Source organism: Pleuronectes platessa, chromosome 15 (assembly GCF_947347685.1).
Source record: "Pleuronectes platessa chromosome 15, fPlePla1.1, whole genome shotgun sequence".
NCBI lineage: Eukaryota > Metazoa > Chordata > Actinopteri > Pleuronectiformes > Pleuronectidae > Pleuronectes > Pleuronectes platessa.
Genome location: NC_070640.1, coordinates 15,555,642 through 15,576,448, shown reverse-complemented (window position 1 = coordinate 15,576,448; position 20,807 = coordinate 15,555,642). Strand labels below are relative to the sequence as shown.

The window sequence follows — 20,807 nt, the reverse complement described above, 5'->3', positions numbered from 1 at the left end:
CTTGCAGATGGGCTGATGCATGCTGAGTTAGTGTGAGATTCTGGTGTTGCCTGTTGACACAGAGATCAGAGGGCCGTGAGAGATGGAGAGACACTGTCGTGAGATGGCGGCAGGGAGGCTGCACAGGGAGAGAGAAAAACAAGACAAACAAGACACGGCTCCACTCTGATTTTCATGAAAAAAGTTCTGCATTGATGCATTCTCCTTAGCTCCTCAGTCATTTATAAGCACAGGTACCTAGTAAACACATTACAGCATGCAGGAAAATATTACAGTGTAGAAACCGGGAGGGGAACCTGTGGCAATTATATTCAGTCGTAAATATGTCGTAAATATAAGCAACTCAGAAATACACAAATTGATCATGGCAGCATTTTTTTCTGTGATAAAAGAAAAATAACTTCAAACAGATAAGATGTTATTCAGAGTGGTTCCCTCTATCTGTGTGCCTGTAGGTCAGGGTGGAGGTAAAGGAAACACACATCTGTTCCATTGCTGTCAAGCATAATGAGGATTTCCAACAGAAATGGACCAATATTTTAGAATAAATAAAAGACAAGCCAACGTGTGTTGTTTGCAGGGAAGTAATCACAGTAGCCATTTCAGACATGACCTGCGGGTAATGTCCAGAGAATTGGATACAGAGTTTACCCACAGTTTGCCTTCCACACTTGCACAACGCAGCGGCAGGTGGAGCAGCCGGTCGCAGCGGACAGAGGCAGGAAGTGGCTTATTAATTCCTCTGCGTGGGTCAGGTGATATTTGTTTTGTTTTAGTTTTTTTCATGTATGTCTGTTGCGTGTTAGAAGCATCATCAACCACTCTCTTTCGGTGAATCCAGCAGGGGATCTCCCGCCGTGTTCACATATGGAATTCTCCTGACTTTCTACCGACTTTTTACTAGGAGGCCAGTCGGTGAGTCTGCTGATAATGTGGAGCCTCTCACTTGTACTTATGCTTTTATACATCCGGAGAAAATAGAGAGGACCTGTAGAGTTAAGTGCATATCTGAAAGCATCTTGTGATTGAAAAGGCTATTCTCGAGCATTGCTACAGCTCGAAATATGGTAAGCTGGATGACTTGCAAGGACAAATGTGCTTTAATATAGTTGAAGCTCCTCAGCAGAGTTTGGGTGACAGACAGTGTTGTGCGGCAAGAACAAGTTTGAGACGTTTTATGTTGAGCGAGTCAAATTGTTACAAACATGTCAGTTTTGTCTCAAAGAACCACCGAAAAGAAGATTATTTATGTGGCACAGGAAATAGATTAAACCGACAAACATTCCAAAACAATGTCAGGTTTTCTCTTTGGCCTACAATGAAACAATAAACATAACAAACACTGGCTAATTATAATTTTTCGTTTGTGGGATAACTGCTAATTCCAATACTAGTTTGCAATTGCAAGCAGGCTTTGCAAGCCATACATGGCACGACCAAAGTTTTTTAATTTTGTATTGAATCATTTTTGAGGGCTTTGTTTGTTCGACATCACTACCAGCTGCCTCGCCAAAAAGAAGCAGTGCTAGCCATCACATTAGAGAGGCTGGTGTGATATATGTATTCATAGCTTAAATATGGCCCACAAAGGATGTTATACAATTTTAATGACTCTTAATAGGAAAAAATGTTCCCCTCCTCCAGCGTAGAGATTTACAAATCAAATGCGATTGCCAGTGTGCTATGTGCTGTGGGACTTATGAACATTTGCTTGGGTCACTTTAATGGACTTTAATGATGGCTCGGTTTGATTACCAATAGCAGGACTGAAATACCAACCTTTTACTCGTGGTCCATCGGTTTTGGCCTCCCTGCTGGAGCCTGTGTGGGTGGCGTTACTCCGACCAACTGGCGGCTGTCTGCGTGGCTGTGATGGGTGTCATGCTGGGGGCCTCCATACAGGGAGACCCTCATCTGCTCACAGTATCACACCTCTCACCACTTTGCTCTTTCTATCTGACCCTGTCACCAGGCAGAGAGTGACAGATACGGGCTGAGAGCGAAACCACGCACGAGCCAGAGAGAGTGGGTGGCATATTCTTTTAGATAGAGGCATACCTGAAATCCTTGCTAAATAAGATCAGAGATAGCTGTCAGATGCTTTTACCGAGCACACTGCATGAGAGCACGCAAATGGCACTATCAGTGAAGGAGTCAGAGGTCCGGCTACTCGAGAATTGAGGTTGTCATTCATGTCTTAAAGCATGCAAGTGTGAACAGTCTGTTTAACAGGCACAGCTTACCATCAAATCTCACACTGCACAGATCAGATTCCCGTTCGGCCATAAGTTATGATATATGTAGATATTTCATGTTAATGCACACAGGTTACCTTTACCCCAGTTAAATTTTTCTTGCCGGGGGATCTCAGGGAGCAGTGGCCGGAAATGGAGAACATTGTATCTATGTATCTTATCCGCAGATGGCTTGTGGTGGTCTGGTGGGGGTGTCTGCAGAGCATCTGTGTTTGAGTGTGTGCACGTCTACATCTGTGTGCCTCTGTTGTTTAGGGTGCTAATGACAGTTGGCATTTGGCCACTATCAGTGGATTGTTAATTAGTATTGAGAGGTTTGGGGGAAAAACACATTCCCCTCTATCTCTCAGACAGATGTGTGTTTGATCCGCTTACCCAGCTCTCACACACACACACCCACACACATTCACTCAAACACACATTCACTCACACACACCTTCCATCCAGAGCAGAAATCTGACATATGGAAATGTCTACAAGCGAGCGCCTCTTGGCATACTGATATTGACAGAACTAGATTTAGCCACAGAAGAAACAAAAGTCATGGATCATAGTGAAATTTGTTGCAGGGCTGCCAAATGTGACAGAAATCAAATACACAATACTCAAAGCAAATGACTAATGACTTTGAAATATTTCCTGTTCATTCCTACAACATAAAATGTAAAAAAAATTGAGAAATTTGTTTTATTGATTAATCTGCCTATTCAATTTCAGATTCAGAAGTCCTCTTTCTTTCAAAATACAGCACAGTTAGGTGATGTCACCGAATGTTTTGATTTGTTCGACCGACATTGGGAAACCTAAAGATATTCAATTTACTATGATGTCAAGACAAGAGCTGTAACCATCAAATGATTAATACTTTTGCCCGAAAGCCGACTTAAACAATTAATCATTTAATTTTCATCAGACCAGATGATCGATTATTCGACTAATTGCTGCAGCTCAATTTTCATGTTTCATCATTACTCATTTGTATAAGTTTCATTGAATGTTTAACTGTCAGCTCCTTATTCACAAAAATATGAATACTATATTAAGAATGTGTATATTCATTGAATAAAAAAGTAGAAAACCAACAAACAATAAAAAGAGAGTGAATGCCTGCACTCATAAGGACCATTATTCCCCAAACACATTCATCAAAGTAAAGGACTGTATCAGCGGAAGAAGAGCGGTAATGAGAAGAATTACTGTTTATTTTTCCTAAAGCCAACCTTTAACAAATCTCTACAAATTCACAGAGACCGGAGTTAAAACATGATTATAGCTCTCACTAATGTCAGCACCTTTGTCTGTTCAGTTAATTGTGGCATAGTTGTCGTGACGGAGTTGCTCTGTGACCTTTAGTATTTTTATTTCTTCTGCTCTTCTTATATTTGCTAAGTGATGGTATTCTAGCTGATTAGCGTACCCACACACACACACACACACACACACACACACACACACACACACACACACACACACACACACACACACACACACACACACACACACACACAGACACACACTATTACAAAACACAATGTATTCACTCCCAGTACCCCTCTCCCATTGTTCTGCTTTATAATACTGGGAAAGGAGCATCAGTCAAGTATATTAGCTGGATCCTATTACTGTCACCAGATTGCCTCTCTGAGCCATCTTAAAGAGCCCCCAGACAAAACTTCCTGTCATGTTAATCCAAGCTTTAATAAATAGAGGGATGTGTAACCGTATTCAAATGGGGGCTCCCGTATTTGTGCTGACAAAGAGAGACGGGCTATCGTGAAATGACAGATGAAAGTGTTTTGCATGAAAAGGAGCCCAAAAAAAAGAAAAGTTTTTTATCTGTGCTCATTCTGTGGAGAAATGTCAAATTATTGAAATGGCCTTTAAAAAAAAAGCTTAAGCCTAATCTAAGTAAAACAGTGCAGGTATTAGGGACGGTGGCCATTGTGAGTGAAATGAATGTTATTCAGCTCGAGCTAGCAGCTCATTCTATCCCCCTTGTTCACCTATTGATACCAAAGTACATAATGCACACCTTGTCTCCAAAGGGAGATTTATGTTCATCGGACCTGTGAACATGAGAGCATACTGTCATTGAGCGCGTTCACTGATTCATGAATACAGAAAGTCTGTTATTAAATTTTATTTTCTAGATGGTTATTCAGAGGCATTACTAGCTGTGTCATTTAGTTAAAGCTCAGACAGCGGCGGAGGTGCAGCAGGGGCCCTTTGCATTCCTGAGTGTTCTCATCACCAACAAAGGAGCTGATATCGACCTCTCCAATTCAAGGCCATCTCTTAGATTCACATGTGGAAAAGAGCAAAGAAACTGTTTCTCTCCGAGAACGACTCGCTCTCTTTCAGACTCGGTTCAGGTGCAGCAGGTCGCTCCTTGACTCTGAAGAGGAGAGCTGGTATTTCACGGCCGTGAACGTGTCTGTGTATTTTACTGTGCCGCACAGAGACTTCTCATTTCAATAATACGCTGATTGAATATGAACATGTTTGTTCATTCCTGCCATTGTATGACTGACATGTTCCGTGTTTGCTGAAGCTGCACTCGTTTCCCTGGTGTCTCAGTGAATGCAGCATTAGTAGCAGGTGTTAGTTATAATGGAGATAATTGAAAAAATCTATTCACCAAAATATTTTAAACAATGTCTAATGAAACTGAAATTAAGATCCTAATAATAACAGTGTAATAATGCATATTTGCAAACCTAAAAATAGTATTAATAGATGGTGTAATGGAAATATTAGTTATTAATGATATTATAATGAATAATTGATTAAGCCCATTAGTTTAGGTAGTAATTATACATGTAGTAATAGTTTTGTGGATTTAGTGAACTTAATACTTGTGTTTCATTTTTATTAGTATTTGCAAAAAAATGAATTCCAATTTATATAAGTAGTACTATAAGTGTTAATTACAGCTAGCATTAATACTTTTCTATATCTATTAGTATTAGTAGTACTACATATAGTAATAAAGTGATTTTTTAAATAATTTCTCTCAGTATATAGCATTAATACTTGTGTTTCATTCATTAGTCTTCCTTTGACCTCGCACATGCAGATAATTAAATGAAGACTAGAAGATGGATGGAGGGGTGGATGTGTGCGCCTGTGAGAAAACTGAAAACCTTCTAAGACAGTTTGTCAGTGAACCACTGAGCTGTAACACTGACTCCCCCACAGATCTCATTTTCAGTTTGTTGATTTTGACCAGAATTTAAAACTGTAAAACTAATAAATATTGAATTTGCCTCACCCTAAGCGAACACGTATGGATAATCAACTTAACAATTTATGCTATGTAGACACAGTTGATTTTTAATAGGGCTGATTTATGCCTCAAATTGATGGGGATGAGTATCCAGGCCTGTTATTGTAAAAGCTTTAAATGTTGGTAGCACCTTAATGTGTCAGTCCGCGGAAATGACCCTTTTCTCTTTTACTGGTTTAGCAATGGAAACCGAGAAGCATCTCCAAAACCTTAAATAAAAAAAAATGTTGACTGTCAGAATATTTGAATTCCAAAGAATCACATTGATAAAAAAAAGAAATTATTCGAGGTTGATAAACACATTCTATTTTAAAAGGGCAATCTCTCTAATAGACGTTTTGTACCTGACCCCACAATAACTATTCTAGTGTAATCCCTTTGATCCTCTGCAGCCTCTTCACATGTTCAACCCATGCGCCCAATAAAACAAACCTCTTCTCAGCCTTCCCTCACACTGAATGTGTCTGTGTGTGTGTGTTTGTGTGTGTGTGTGTGTGTGTGTGTGTGTGTGTGTGTGTCTACTAGAAGAAAATCTGATTGGCTTTTCCAGGAGGGAGGACATCATTTTAAATAAGTCCTCAATGTTAAACTGTTTGCTCTAGGGCTTAGGGATTGCTCACCTCTCCAAATACTATTTTAGCTTGAAAGCACAATATTTCCCAGCCTGCGCTTTCACATGGGAGAATGAGGGAGGGCCCTGGTGCTGCAGTTTCATGGAGGTAGCTTGCAGGCATACTCCATTCTGACAGAATGAGGAGGCATTCTGCAAGAGTGTGGCGGAGAGGAAAGGGGCCCTATTAATAAAATGACTCCATAATGGGTAGTTCCCTGCAGCTTGGCAAAGGAAGACAGGCAGATTGATGGACGAGGCCAAGGCCTACTTCCTCAAGCATACTGAGCTCAACTGTGTGGACATGCCTCTGTGAGGCCAAACGCAAGGCCAGACATAACAACATACTGAAGTCCCATTCTTAAAGGAAGGAAGAACCTTACAGATGAGTTCCTGTTTTGCGTTAAAGGGTCAAAGTGGCAGTTTTAAATGAGCAATATATCACCCCTAAGCCGAGCTGCAAAGCCGTCTGGGGCTGGATTTTCATGCTATAAGAAAAGGTCCAGGCTGCTTTTCAAATTATACAATATACACGGTAATATGCATCGCTGATTTGAAGGATGGAACACGACAGCATCCACCTTAATTGTCATCTTACCTGAAAGTAAGAACGCTCCAAGGTAAACAAGACTCCCTGGTTGACAGTGTTACATTTGTATAATGCATAATTGGCCAAGACTACAGCCGACGCAAAATAGTATTTAACAGAAATATGGTTTGTTTACAAGAAAATCTGATTTTTGAGGCCGGCTTGGCCATCAATAGATGTGCTTATAAAATGTTGTTTTGCCACAACAGTGTTACGGTCTTCCCTAACAATACAGCAGTGTCCTGAAGGCATCACTCCATCATCCTTTCATTACATTTCTTTGTAACACTACATTGATTAGAGTTGCCTCAGCATGACTGCCGTTTTAATTGTGTATTTGCTGATCTGAAAGCTGCACAGAGCGCTGTGGTAGGATCTGTCCTAACCATTTCAACAATGCTCTCAGGCATTCTTTGACACACAAAGTTCAGCGTTAGAATATACATCAGTTTGTATCACCATAGCGACCTCCTTGGATGCTGAGCAGGGGACCTCATAAATATGTAATTCCTGACAGATATGAGGAATTGTCTTCCTCGAGTGTTCCTCTCAAGCCATTTTGTTAATGTCAACATGAAGGAAAGTTACTGGAATAAGTGTTGACATTCAGCCCATGGTGTATATCATTAATAATTACATACACAATCATTTCTGTCGGATGACTGCCGTAAAACACTTGAATCGCATATTTCTGTTGCTATCATTTTTTGGGTAATTAGGTATAAAAAATAGATGAGTGGTGAACATGAACCCTCAAAGCTTATTCCCTGTGTTGCAATACAGTGGGCTTCATTCATGGCGCATATCTGCCAATGTTTACACATTTAATATTAACGCACACTGGTTAAATGTGTCACTCTAAAGAACACACTGTCTAGGATGCCGATTTCCATCGCAAACATCCAGCATGCTGTAAAGCAAGAGCGGTTGGACCAATCACAGCACTGGATTTGTTCCCCTCACATTCATCCAGCTACATATGAAAAATAAAATATTCACAAGCTGTGATGCTTGACAAATGTTGACAGCTATTTCTGAGCCATAGCAGCTAAGATCTGTGAATATACAGCAAAACTTGCATTGCTCCTCCTAACTCTAGCTGGCTGAGCATTGTTCTTCGGTTTTTATATCATACACCGTTTAAAAAGATGAACAATGTGTCTTTATTTCCTCCCGTTGTGTCAAACTGAAGCTAAAATATCATGGTTGGAGGTCAAATAACTAGTTTAAGCCAAACATAGTAGAACATTAATATTTTGAACATACCAGTGGGATAAGAACTACCTAAAATGGCAGAAATTGTTATGAATGTTTTATTTTGACTTTTCAATTAAGCCCATGTTCCATCCACTAACATGGATAAAGCAGGCTTTATGACCTATACAGCAGCCAGCCACAAGGGGGCAATCCAGTCGATTTGGCTGCACTATAAGAGAGCTGACATGTCATCCATCTTTGAGATTGTGAATTAAGTTAATTACAATCATCTTAACATTACTTACGTATTGACTAGTTAGCAACTTATCAGTCAGTGAAGTTTGCAAAATAATTTATATTTTCAGATGCAGATGTTTAAACATTACTTTTTTACTTAAACAAGTTATTTATTGCAGCATGGTAGAAATGAGCAGAGGAGATAGAGGCTCCCCCTGCAGAGAAAAATGGCAAGTGCACCAGGGAAATTCCTAGAAAGTTTACAAGCGATAGTGATGTCTCTGCATCTCCAGACGTCCCCGCCATGCATTCTAAACAGTCTGTGATAATGATATCTCCCCAGAATGAAACTAACAAGTGCTCATGTTGGGATAAGACATTGTAGAAATGTGTTAAGTCCTGTATCTTTGACTAGGTCATACTTTGAGAATTTTTTCATGCTGAGCATGTCTGTATAATTTGTACAGTATAGGATATAACACATGTCTCTTATTAATTAAAATGTCCCACTGCCGGGGTTGTCTTTGTGTCTCCCCTTGTTTTCTATTTTCCAAAAATATAATGGAAAACTTTACATAGCTTTTTCTAATTAGTATGTAAATTGACATGAATGGAAAAATAATAGTCGTAAACAAGATGAAGAGTTTGGGATAACTAGAAGAAACTATAAAACAGAGATATTGACTAAGACAAATAAAGATAATCGGGGTAGACAGAGAAGACGGAGAAGACAGCAGATAAGCTCCTCTTCACCCTACATCACTCTGCCTTTTTCTATCTATCTGTGTGTGTGGTGTGTGTGTGTGTGGTCTGTGTGTTTGCACTCTAGCCGTGCATTTTTATCAGTTCTGCTGAGGGGTGCCACTCATTATAATAAGGAATATTCCTTTTGGGAAAGAAAGCTTGTGTTCCAGATTAAACACAGCTGGCTTGGCCTCTGCTGTGGAAGTGAAACAAAAAAAAAGACTGGCTCATCCATCCGGGCTCACGCTTAAGAACAGTGTCCCTTTTGCCCCCTTGTGTAATTGCAAGAGCTTATAGGGAGCTAAAATTTTGCCCCCTGCTCCTTGTTAAACCAACACTTGTAAAAGCACTCAAGCGTGGATGCAGCACATTGCAGCTCAACGTTCCCAGACAATGATATAGATTTCCTCTACAAAAGAACAATTGAAAGGGTTGTCACAAATTTGTCCATTGTCACTGGGTCGCTATCATTTCTCTGTTAATTGCCACCATTGTAATAGAATATTAGATGCTCCGCACTGCAAAGGGATTGTTGATGAAGGGGCAGTGCCAGCTGAGCTTTCTCCTTGACCGTGACCCTCATCTGTCATAATGGTAATGATAATGATAATGTGATAATTCTAATTCATTGATCTCTGCAGGGATTTTTTTTTTTTTTTGCCCTCTTTACCTCTTCCAAAGCGAGGCTATGGGGCACGTTCCCTCTAAAAGACAGAGAATGGGGGTCCTGCTCAGAGACATAAGGGGGCTTAACACTGGACACTCTCTCTACCCAACATGCATTTGTTTTTTTGTTAGGATAGAAATTGCTCATATCACCTGTATTTTGTTTAATTAACAAATAAAGATATCTCAGAATCATATAGATAACAATTTGGAGCATATTTGATGTATTGTAAATACAGGTAGATGGCATATAAAGAGACTGTTACCTGATCATTACAAGTTCCAAGGGCTTTAAATGTGACTAACGTGCTTTTGCCATTTCCAAATATACTTAATCCTAAAAGACAGTTTCTCATGCTCTGCCAAAACTCCAAGCTGAGAGAAGCACTCATGTCTCTGCCCCTAATTAGGTTTCTTTTTTATCATTTATGGCCGAATAGCACTTGTAAATGTTTGAATAAAATTTTTCAATGTGGGATTCCCCAAGTAGTTCGGTAACTACGTGCCGGCTGTTTTCTGTACATCGGTCCATCTACACATTTGGCAGCAGTCCCCAGGACCCAGCTGCTGGCTGAATCCCAGTCGATTCACACCGCTCTGATTATTTCCTTTACATAACCTACTGAAGTCATATTCTGAAAGGAGAAGTCTAATGAGTCTCTTGACTAAACAAAGTAATGAACGAGATGTTAATCGGTATGAGCAATCCTGCTCCTCAATTTTTAGTTGAACAGAATTGAATTGTCTCATCTTGACGAGTGTGGTCCTCTCACTGCACCATGATGGAAGTTAATGTGCTCCTGTAGCTATGCTCATTGTGATGTTGTAATTGTGGTTGGACAAAGCTTTTTTCACCGTGCAACAACTGAATATCTCATATCCCAACATAATTTTCACGGGTCGTTGTGCATAATTGCAATTTGGTTCAGAATATTTTACGCCAACCTCGGGTAGGTGGAATAAAAAATAGGATTTTTTTTTAAAGTTAAATTAGCCACACATAGACTAAAGCAGTCTGTAAGCTTTTCAAAATAATCTGCTCTTCTTGACATCATCTGATGAAGCCATGCAAATAGCACCGACCGGCGTGCTGCCAGGGTGAACACAAATCCCAGTAATCTCTGATACCGAAACTGACACCACAATCGCCCGACAATGTTTTTCTTTCCACTTAGCCAAAAGTGATGTTCATAGCAAATGTAATGGATGAAGGCAATGAGGGCGAGAAAAAAATCCCTGTGCACTAAATACAAAAGCCACGTTGGGTCAGAAACAAGCCCCAAAGCCTTGAACAAAAAGAGGATGGGCGCAGCCAGGCCCAGGTCACGCTATCTGTGGTTCATGTCTCCGTCCCTTTGGCATCAGATATGATGTATATCAGTGTCACCCCCAAATTGCAGGAAAGCTGCTCTGATAGCCTTAAGCCGTGGGCTGAATGTAAATGTGCATTTGACACCTATCTAAATCGCTGTCATAATTCATTTCCAGAGCTCTTAAATCTCCCCCTGTCACCCGGCACCTCTGCTGTTTTTCTGTCCAGAAACAGAGCACATTAGCCTTTATTGATGCCTGTGTCCTTTGATACATAATTCATCATTCAACACAACAGTCCTTTTTGAATTATTATGCATTTTTTCCGAGGTTGCTCAAACATATGGGGTTATACAGACACAAGAGGGTTGCAGATGTTGCCGGTGTGGAGTTTAGTCTCATGGCATATGACAGGAACAGGATTGGTGCCTTTTTTTCTCCATGTTGTTACACCAGGGTTATGTAGAGCGTCACTGACACGTTGCTTTCAAGTCGGCCGACATCATGTCGTGCTGTTCTTCGAATCGATCTGCATTACCTGTAAGCCTCACACCTTCTGTTGGTTCACATCAACATCTCACTCAGGTATTGTTCAGCTTGAGGCACAACCACATTGGAGGCAAAATGTGCAAATGTTATTGCAGTGTCACATGGTTCATCTGAGTTTTCTGACACCATCTGCCAATCAGCTGCATTTCTTTCTCACACGTTTATGTTATGGATGAAAAAACAACCTTATCTACTCAATGAGCCATTCATTGGGGTGTGGCAGTACATAAACCAATTTAATCCATTAATTTATGATCTTTAAACAAGTTTTGTATAGTGTATACCACTGCAATGGAGCCACTTCTGTCTATTAACACTCATTGATCTTTGCAGTACAGGAAAGTTACTGACAAACCTTGACTTTCACAAAAATAATACAAAAAAACATACCAGACAAGTGGTTGTCTTTCTTCTAAAGAAAAGAAAAGTAGGTCAAGTGCACAATCTAAACTTCTTACATCTGTAGAAGCCAAACTCGTTGGCACTGCAGCACCAGGTCACAGCTCGCCTCTGTCAACTGAATGAATAAAACCTTAACATTTAAAATTAAATAACTTCCAAGAAATAACATAGACAGTCTGAGCTGGAAAGGCGCCCAGTAGAGCCCATACCTCCGCCAAGGCCCAACAGTCCTCTTAAATTCAATCAAGCCAAAGCCATTTGTATGTGTGCCTGATTTCTTGTCATCACGATCTTTATTTTTTGAGAAGGTCACAAATTGCACAATGCTCAATCTCACAATGTTAAAGAAACATAAAAAAATATCCAGAACAAATTTGGTGGTTCTTTCTTTGTCCTCACTCCTTCCATCCACCAACTTTCAATAAAATCGGTTCTATAGTTTTTGCGTAATCTTGTGTAACGTCCTTAGCTGAGATAAATATAATACAATATGTCTCAAACTTACTCATTCAGCTCTTTGACTGAATGATTCATCAAATCAAAAACATTCACTGCCTCCCAAAACTGTTAAGTTTATATTGATATCCCACTAGTACATCTACTGCCACTGTCTCTATAGCATTATTTTTCTTTTACTTTGTATAGATTTCTTTCTTAATTCTAACTAATACCTGCTGAATCAAGTGATTTATAGAATGGGATCAAAACACAAAAAGGAAACCAGTATCATATCACCAGCTTCTGAATTTTGATTAAGAGTTAAATTGCTCGAAAGCCAACAATTGACATACCCAGCATATCCTGCCGGGTCTTTTTTAAGAGCAGGTTATTTGGTTCAGATGTATTTGCTGCAGGTCTAGTTAAAGAGCTGCCCGGCCCTCTGGCCCCAACTGTCTTCCTCCTTCGCTTTTTAAGTGGCCGTGGACTGTTCCAGTGCATACACCACGGTGAAATAGACTTTTGCTCTTTTCTTCATTGTCACAAAAGGCCGGGCACTTCGCTGGAGTTCCCATTCCCCTTTTACATAGTGATAAGACAGCCATTATCCTTTGAACCTTTCTTTTCACCGAGCCAGGAGAAAAGGAAGAGTGAAAGAGGAGGAGGAGGAGGACAGAGAAAGATTTCTTCCCTGAGGTGAGCCTGGCCTCACCTCTGTGTGGTGGGCTTTTTTGTGAGCGGTGAAGAGGTCCTTAACCTTCTATCAGATGGAGGCACACAGTTGTGTTCTGCTTGAATAACTACATTGAAAAGCCCTGAAGCACGGGAGATGGTTCTATAGACTCCGCAAGAGGCAGTGAGTGAGAGAGACAGACTGGGGGGAAGAGAGAGAGAGAGAGAATGGGCCAGAGAGAGAGAGAACGAGGGCCAATACTGTATTGTATGACCTGCTGAAGTGTGACCCTCACATGATGTGCACCTCTGTTAAAGTGCCCATCAGTGCTTCACTGTGAACTTGTGTTTTTTGAGGTATGGGTCTCATCGACAGGTTAGACGTCCGCTCTTAATGTCACAACAACAGTTCACACATTTACATTGTGTCATACTCTCCAATTAATACCCCACTTTTCATTTTACAAAGTAGCAATATTATTTGTAGCAATCACAACCAGAATGGATCTCAGTAGAGCAGATACCTACACAAATGCCCATCAGCCCTCTTAAATTAATTTGAACCAAACCAGATTGGACACACACATAGATTCCAGTCCACTAAATATGTCTTCTTTTTTTTTCCCATCACGATCCATACACTATTCCCTGGAAAATCGATCCTGTTGTTGCAATTTCATCCCCACCTCAAAATTCTCAAATTTCAACTTGATGAGCAAGCAACTGTCGGGGGGTATTAAGCGGTTGCAACCACGTAGGGGAGAACGGGTCAAATTAGAACCGAACCTTATCGGTACCTAAACTGCAAGGACACCTTATGTATCTGCCAGGACCCGTCTACAAGACTACGTCACACAGCCTGTCCATTTGTTCAGCAAGACCTAGCATGCATGGATAACGTGGCTAAGATTGGCTTCGATAAAAAAGTCAAACGTCAGGTTGCACATCGAAGCTCACCAAATACTAAAGGCAGCACAGCGTCGATCTGAAAGACTGTACAGCATTTAATGTCCTGCTGTCCCTGAGCCAGAGTGTGTCATCTTCAGCTAGCGGTAGTAGCACCTCGCTAGCACCTCCGGTAGAGTTAGGGGGAGAACGAGCTGCTACGGCAGCAACACAACGTTCTTGCTGGCATTCAATGTAAGGCTGACTAACATGACTTGGACGAATTATGTCAGTAGGTTTCCTATAAAAAATGACGTACCACAAGCAGCTCCAAACGTTATTATCCACAAATGGTTCAACTGCTACTGATGCATCCACTCTGTTGTTATGGAGTATATGAGAGATTGATATTCATCAGATATCTTAAAGTTGACCATTATTGATAAACATTAGTTTACAGCGGCAGTTAGAACATTTTCTTCCACTAATTATCCATACATATGACTGTGTTATTGGGTTCATTGAAACACCAGTATTTTCAAGGCAACAAGTTTAAACATTGGATCTCTCTCGGTTACTACTAATTTACACAGTTTGGTTAAAGAGATTGAGCATGGCTGATAAGATTCTGAGATGATTAGTTTGGGTCTTCTTTTATTATGTTGCCTGTCTACCACAAGGCAAAACCACGGTTGTCCCTGTGTAACATGAAGCAAATCGGTTGATTGGTCCAGTCCAATAAATCATTTTTTTCTTATATAAACATTTTGGAATCGAAATGGGGCATCAATAAAAACTGGAATCGATAAACAGAATCAGAATAGGAATTGATCAAATTTAAACAATACCCAACCCTATTGGCAAAGTGGAAATGCTCTCTCACGATTATGGTTCTGCACTCACATATACTTTTCTATTCACTAGCATCATATGCGTGGTCATGTAAACCAACGGACCAAAAAACAGTTGATACAAAACCTCCTTGGCAGACGTTTCAATGAAGTGATTTTGGTTGAGCTACCTAACAAAACAAACTCATTACGTATTAGTACATAAATCTTTAACAGTGTTATGTTCTGGCAGGTAATTGAGAGTATTAGTTTGTATTTTAATGAGCTTCAACTCAACACCACATCTCATATTAAACTATAAACAAAATGGTTACTTACATCATAACAGTTGTCATCACAGTTTGTGTTAGAAGGTTGCGCCACCACTCAAGTCTTGAAGAAAACAAGCACAAATCTCTGCCGGTGATTCGATCTACACTTCGTGCTGATTTGTGCACGACAGACTGTTGTATCAATATTATTGATATTAGATGACAGAAGTCAAATGCAATACATTTCTGCCTCCCGTGCAAATGACCACGAGCTGTTGACCATTCTTGTCTAACTAAATGTTTACCATAGTTGGTAAACACACGTCCCATCTTTGCTCTCCAGTGAAGCTTTTCACGCTGTCAAATGTGGCGATGTTATAAATTGCTCCTTGTGTTCTCAGCCAGTGGAAAAAAAAAAAAAAGATTTGAAAGAAAGTTTTCTCTATTTCAATTTAATTCCAGAACAGTATAATTATCTGGCTAGGTACTGAATGTGACAGTGGAGGAACCTTCCATCCAAAAGTGTCTCCGTGTTCTTCATCCTCCTGCAATGAAATCACATCCCCCTGCACGACAAATTCCAGTTATTCTACTTCTTGCCACTTTAATGCGATTTTCATTAGATTCCAGGGCATGAGATAGGGGTTAGGTTACGGGACAATATAAATGTCTTTTTTTATAAAACTGTTGCTGCGGGTGGTATTGCTTGGCAGCTGTTTATTTGTTCACCACTTTTATATGTTTTTCCACCGTGCAGGCATCAGATTGCACTCTGTAACAAAGCAAACTTGTCTGCTGCAACAAAATATAGGAATTTAGGAAAATTAACAACTTTATTAGTAAATTGCAAGGTGATTAATTTATTCTCACACTTGACAGTTAATTTATGTCTTGTTTTCAAAAGATTGCTGTTAAACCTCACATAGAGTTAGTGAGGCTCTAGTTTCAGTGTTTATTCAGGACAATAGATGGAGCAAACCCGACTAGTTAAACACAACATATTTTGCACTGCTCACTCACACGTGACGCTCTCTGCTCACTGTTGCACACATTCGGAGCAAACTCTTTTTAATAAGGTGGTATTATTAACATCCTTCCACCTGTAGGCCCTGATTCCCCACCCACTTCAGGAGCTTAGTTCTGTGTACTGAGTGACAATCCTCTCTGTGAGCACAAGTGAGAGTTTCCCACACATTCACACCGTCGGTTTTCTTACCCTTCAAGTCAAGTCACCATCTCATTTTATACTTGCAACATTAAAACGTTAACCTTTAGGTTGATGAATGCTCTAACTCAACAAATGTCTGGATCCTTAGTTATTTGAGAAACAAGCTGAGCCCCGGCAGACGACCAGTTTCCGCCCTATAGAGGAGAAACAAGGATATTTTTAAGTTAAACTGCTTCACCTGATTCAGTGTTTTCCCTGGTTTTGATCACCTAAACCTATATTTCCTCGCTGCTGGGGGACTCTGGCAGATTATTTGACTTCTAATAACCTCCTGAACCACAAACACTGCAGGAATCCATCCATCCATCCATTATACATACTGCTCAACCTTTTGAGGGTCTCGAGGGGAGCTGTAGCCAATCTTTGATGATAGTGGGTGAGAGGCAGGGTGCAACCGGGACAGGTTGACAGTATATTGAAGGGAGCCGCATTACCTGGAGAAAACCCATGCAAACACAGTGAGAACATGCATTAGAAAGATCCTGGTCAAACCGGGATTCAACCTCTTGCTGTGGGGCGACAGTGCTAAATGCCGTATCACCTTTCACCACTAACTTAAACTTTAAATGACAATGAGCTGTTTATATAAATGCTGTAGTTAGGAAAAAAAATAAATGAAATGCAGTTTTGTACCATTGTTACTTTAAGTATATGCTAGACACATTGTTGGTGAGCCCCTCCTTCCTGCTTCCCAGCTACTATTTTAATCCAGCTGGACATTCTTGTCCACCAGTGGAAATACCAGTTAAATCCATATACTGTGTATGCAAGTTACCTCAACTCCAGATGACTGTTACTGGTTATGTTTGGACATTTTTTTAAGTTTTTTTTGGGAAGTGCAAATAAAAGTGTGCTGCATGTGGCCTGCAAGCCGTGCAATGAGTAACTGGGCCCTACAAGCTGTGCCAACGTCTCGTGTGCCAAATGTGTGGCAGGAGGGTGGCAGGAACAGTGTGCCAGTACTAGTCTGCCTGGCTGCCAGGCACTTCTCTTTATCCAATCAGACAGTTCAGCTTGAGTGAGACCCCTATTCTTGTCTCTTCCTATCGCCTCCTGAAGCTTTGTCACCCTCCTATGAAAAACACAGGCGCATGCTTGTGTGCACATCTTTCCCCCCCCCGCACGGCACCGAGCCTCCACGGTATGCCGTTACGCTTTCCTAGAGACCATAACCAGGGAGAAAATGGTGCAGAGTGTTCCCTCTTTGTTTCTGTCTGCTGCTGCTGCTACTCTCGATATTCCTCTGTCCTTTTTTTCTTATTATTCTCCCAAGACAAAATCACAGTTTAAATGAGCATTTCTTCAAAGTTATAGGGAGCAGAGTGAGTGTGGGAGATCTGTTTTTCAGGGATAGGTGAAGAAGAAACGCTGTCTGTCTGTGTGTGGCATTATCGGACATGATGAGGGATGATATTATGGGAGAAGCTGCTGCCGCTGCGGCTGCGAGATGAGGAAGGATCCCTTTTTTCTCACGCTCACTTAGGGGATTGTTTCCATCAGTCACTTTCCCCAAGACCGGACATCAGTGTTCATCACAATAAACAGGCTGTCGACACAATTCTCCTTTTTCCCCCCTTTGCTTGTCATTAATATTAATTTCCTGCCCTTCTTTGACACATTTCACTCACATTTTAATCCATGCAATGAGATTGCTTAAAGCCCCGTATCATTCAAATTACCAACTACAGAGAATGGTAACCTGACAATAATCCTGTGGCCGCAGAATGATTACGTAGCGGTGTGAGAACAAACTACTTGTAAATCAGTGGGAATCTATATTCTAGGAATAATTACAGTGTGATGAGATGTGATTGAATGGGGTGAAAAGGACATGAAGGACCTGAGCTAATGTCACACCTCCTCTTGTGTCTTCCAGGTTGACGACGCCATGCTTATGTTCGATAAGACTACTAACAGACATAGAGGTAAGTAACACGGCTTGTGTTCTCGTGTCTCTCCATTTTTGTCTTTTTCTGAAAAGGTGAGAAAATAGTCATTCTGCGTCCTTTCCCCATGAGATAACACAGAACAGTTCCATTTCACATGATATTAGGTGTGCCATCTGTTCAACAATAGGAGCGTGTCAAAGTAATCAATAAGCTGGTATGGTGTTTAGAATGTTTGAGCGTTAGACAGTGTGTGTGTGTGTGTGTGTGTGTGTGTGTGTGTGTGTGTGTGTCTGAGATGATGCTGGTGTGAGTGTTTCAGAGAGGTGCTTAAAGGGTGTAAAGATTGTGTGATGGTGGGTGCTGTGCAGTCAGATAACAGCATCAGATAAGGCCCAGGAGAAGCACGGACTTTATCTCTCTCTCTCATCGGCTCCTTATCTTAGATGAGGGGACGTTTCTCTCTCAAGCAGAGGACTTTCCAAAGACAGGTCCCCTCGCTGCACCACAATGCGGCGTTGCGTATTTAAGGCCACGGCGGCGTGCTTTCAGGCCAGACTTAACCAGCCAGACTCAACAGCCAGTAAGCACATATAGGCCCTGTCACTTATCCTGAGCCCCGGTGCCGAGGCTGTTACCGGCTATGAATCCTCACATAGGTGCGTTGAAGGAACTTTCAGGAGACAGGCTGTCCCCGGCTGTGTACGTGTCCATGCATCACTGTGTGCGAGAGCAGTCGACAGGCGCTGACAGGTGTTTCCACGAGAAAAAAGGAGCAGACACTTCTCCGTTTGTCACGTTAGTCAGCTCACTTGTAGGCAGAGCTGGCATCGCAGCATCTCACTGAACTGGGCTGAGCGCTGTTTTGCCACATGAATGTAAACATTTTTTCTGCACCGAGCGACTCATCCGCTCCGTGTGTATAAATGTTTAAATGCAGTTGGCGTGCATTGCAAGCTGTGGTGTCTGTTTTATGTGCAAACTCTCTCTTCCTACTGTATCCGTGTCTCTGTGCGTGCTCTGCATGTGTGAATGCTGCGCCGACAAACTCTTTGAGTCTGGTAAACAGTTTCTAAGTGTGGAACATGTGAACTATACTGGAAGTGATCTATGGCTTTGAGGGGATTTTGATCTGTAGTGACAGAACCCAGTGTGAGTGTGTGGTTTGAGACGGAGGCTCTTTCTCTCTCTTCCCCATCCGTCTCTCTCTCTCTCTCTCTCTCTCTCTCTCTCTCTCTCTCTCTTCCCCTCTTATTTCTGGCTTGTCTCTCTCCTCTGTCTGCTGCACTGCCAGCCCTCTGTGGAAGGGGATGGGTGCCGCGCTCGGGGAGTGTGTTAGGCGTTTGCCTCTGGGCAGCAAAATGCCCTTCAAATGAAGACAATGATGGAGAAACAGCCTCCGCGGCAATTTTTCTGATGACAGCGGACGTATTTATATCGAGTGTGACACCGAGGCAGGTGGCAGGTGCAGCTCCTCCTGCACTTTCGACTTCTTCTAACTAGCATTTCAGAATTTGGTCCGACGGTAATTTGAGACGGTAGATACGCATGTGATGCTCTAATCTTAAAAATGCAACAGGTCTTCCAGATGAATTGCATCAAATATTACAGTCCCATAAGAAGATTTGAATAATTCATCGGAGCCATTGGTGCGATAGTGTAATATTAATGGCTCAGCTGCCCCGTGACCACAAATGAAAGGACACTGAATAGATGATAAGAGAAACCAGTGCCTGGGCCCCGCTTTACCACTCCCCCACCGGTCCAGTGATGGGCATCTGGCAGCCCACAGTCCAAATCAATTTTCCACCTGTGTTCATTTTTATCTTACAGATTGATTCATGAAAAAATAATCCCCATTTTCTCCCTGCTGCCCCGCAATAGAAATAACACATCCTTTATTTAACAATTCAAATGTCACACATCGCAAATTCTTCTCAAACCACGCTGCCTTTTTTTCTTCTTCCATAATTATAAGTCCCCAGAATAACAGTTCACTTGCTGACTCTAATGCTTTGCCATGTAGCGCACGGAGACTATCTTGTCGTACATTGTGTCTTGAAGGTTTTAACAGCAACACAGACACACTGTAATAAAAGTGTGACGTCGAGCTTACACATGTAGGTGCACTGCAACTTCCTTTTAAACCTGCTCTGTCTCAAAACCTTAAAACATCTGCATGACATTTGTTGTGCTTTTGCCGAGACAAAAATAAGGAAATAGGAAGCAAATGTCCCTGGAATCAGTTGACACATTAATATTTATTTCTCGAGCGTTTGTGAGGTTGTAAAAATAATTCTTGTGCTGTAATCTAATTAAACACAATGTGGAGACTGCACACTCACAGTAGGTTAGGGTGATGTGCGTAACTGGCTGTTAGATCACAGCAGTTAAAGGTGATCTCTTACTAGGCCTGCTGTGACTCACGCGATGACCTCACCATCACCTCACTTTAATGTTATCTCGGCGCCTTTTTTTTATTTTCCCTAGCGAGCTTTTTTTATTTTAAATAGAAGCCGGATTGTATAAGGCTCTAATGCTTTGTATTTTCTGGTTGTTTGTCGTATATGAGATTCATGATCACTGCTTGATTGTGAGTGTGTTTTCTTTGGGGCTGTGGTGAATTGGATGGAGGACAAACGTCACACTCGACTAGCAGCAGCATTGTCCTTCAGACGGTCCCCGTGAGGCTGGCGAAACGACAGCCAGAGGAGACACTCTCTACCCTTCTCGTTTTCTCTCTGCGATTT

The 20,807-nt window shown here is 41.3% G+C and overlaps 1 protein-coding gene across 8 annotated transcripts in view; it reads left to right on the top strand.

Moving 5' to 3' along the window:
* The window catches only part of msi2b (musashi RNA-binding protein 2b), a 255,566-nt gene that overhangs the window by 118,178 nt on the left and 116,581 nt on the right, over positions 1 to 20,807 (top strand). For all 8 annotated transcript variants that reach the window (XM_053442301.1, XM_053442300.1, XM_053442304.1 and 5 more), the window contains one exon: positions 18,048 to 18,096. In XM_053442301.1, coding sequence (XP_053298276.1) covers positions 18,048 to 18,096 — 49 coding nt within the window. The remainder of the gene's footprint in view (positions 1 to 18,047; positions 18,097 to 20,807) is intronic.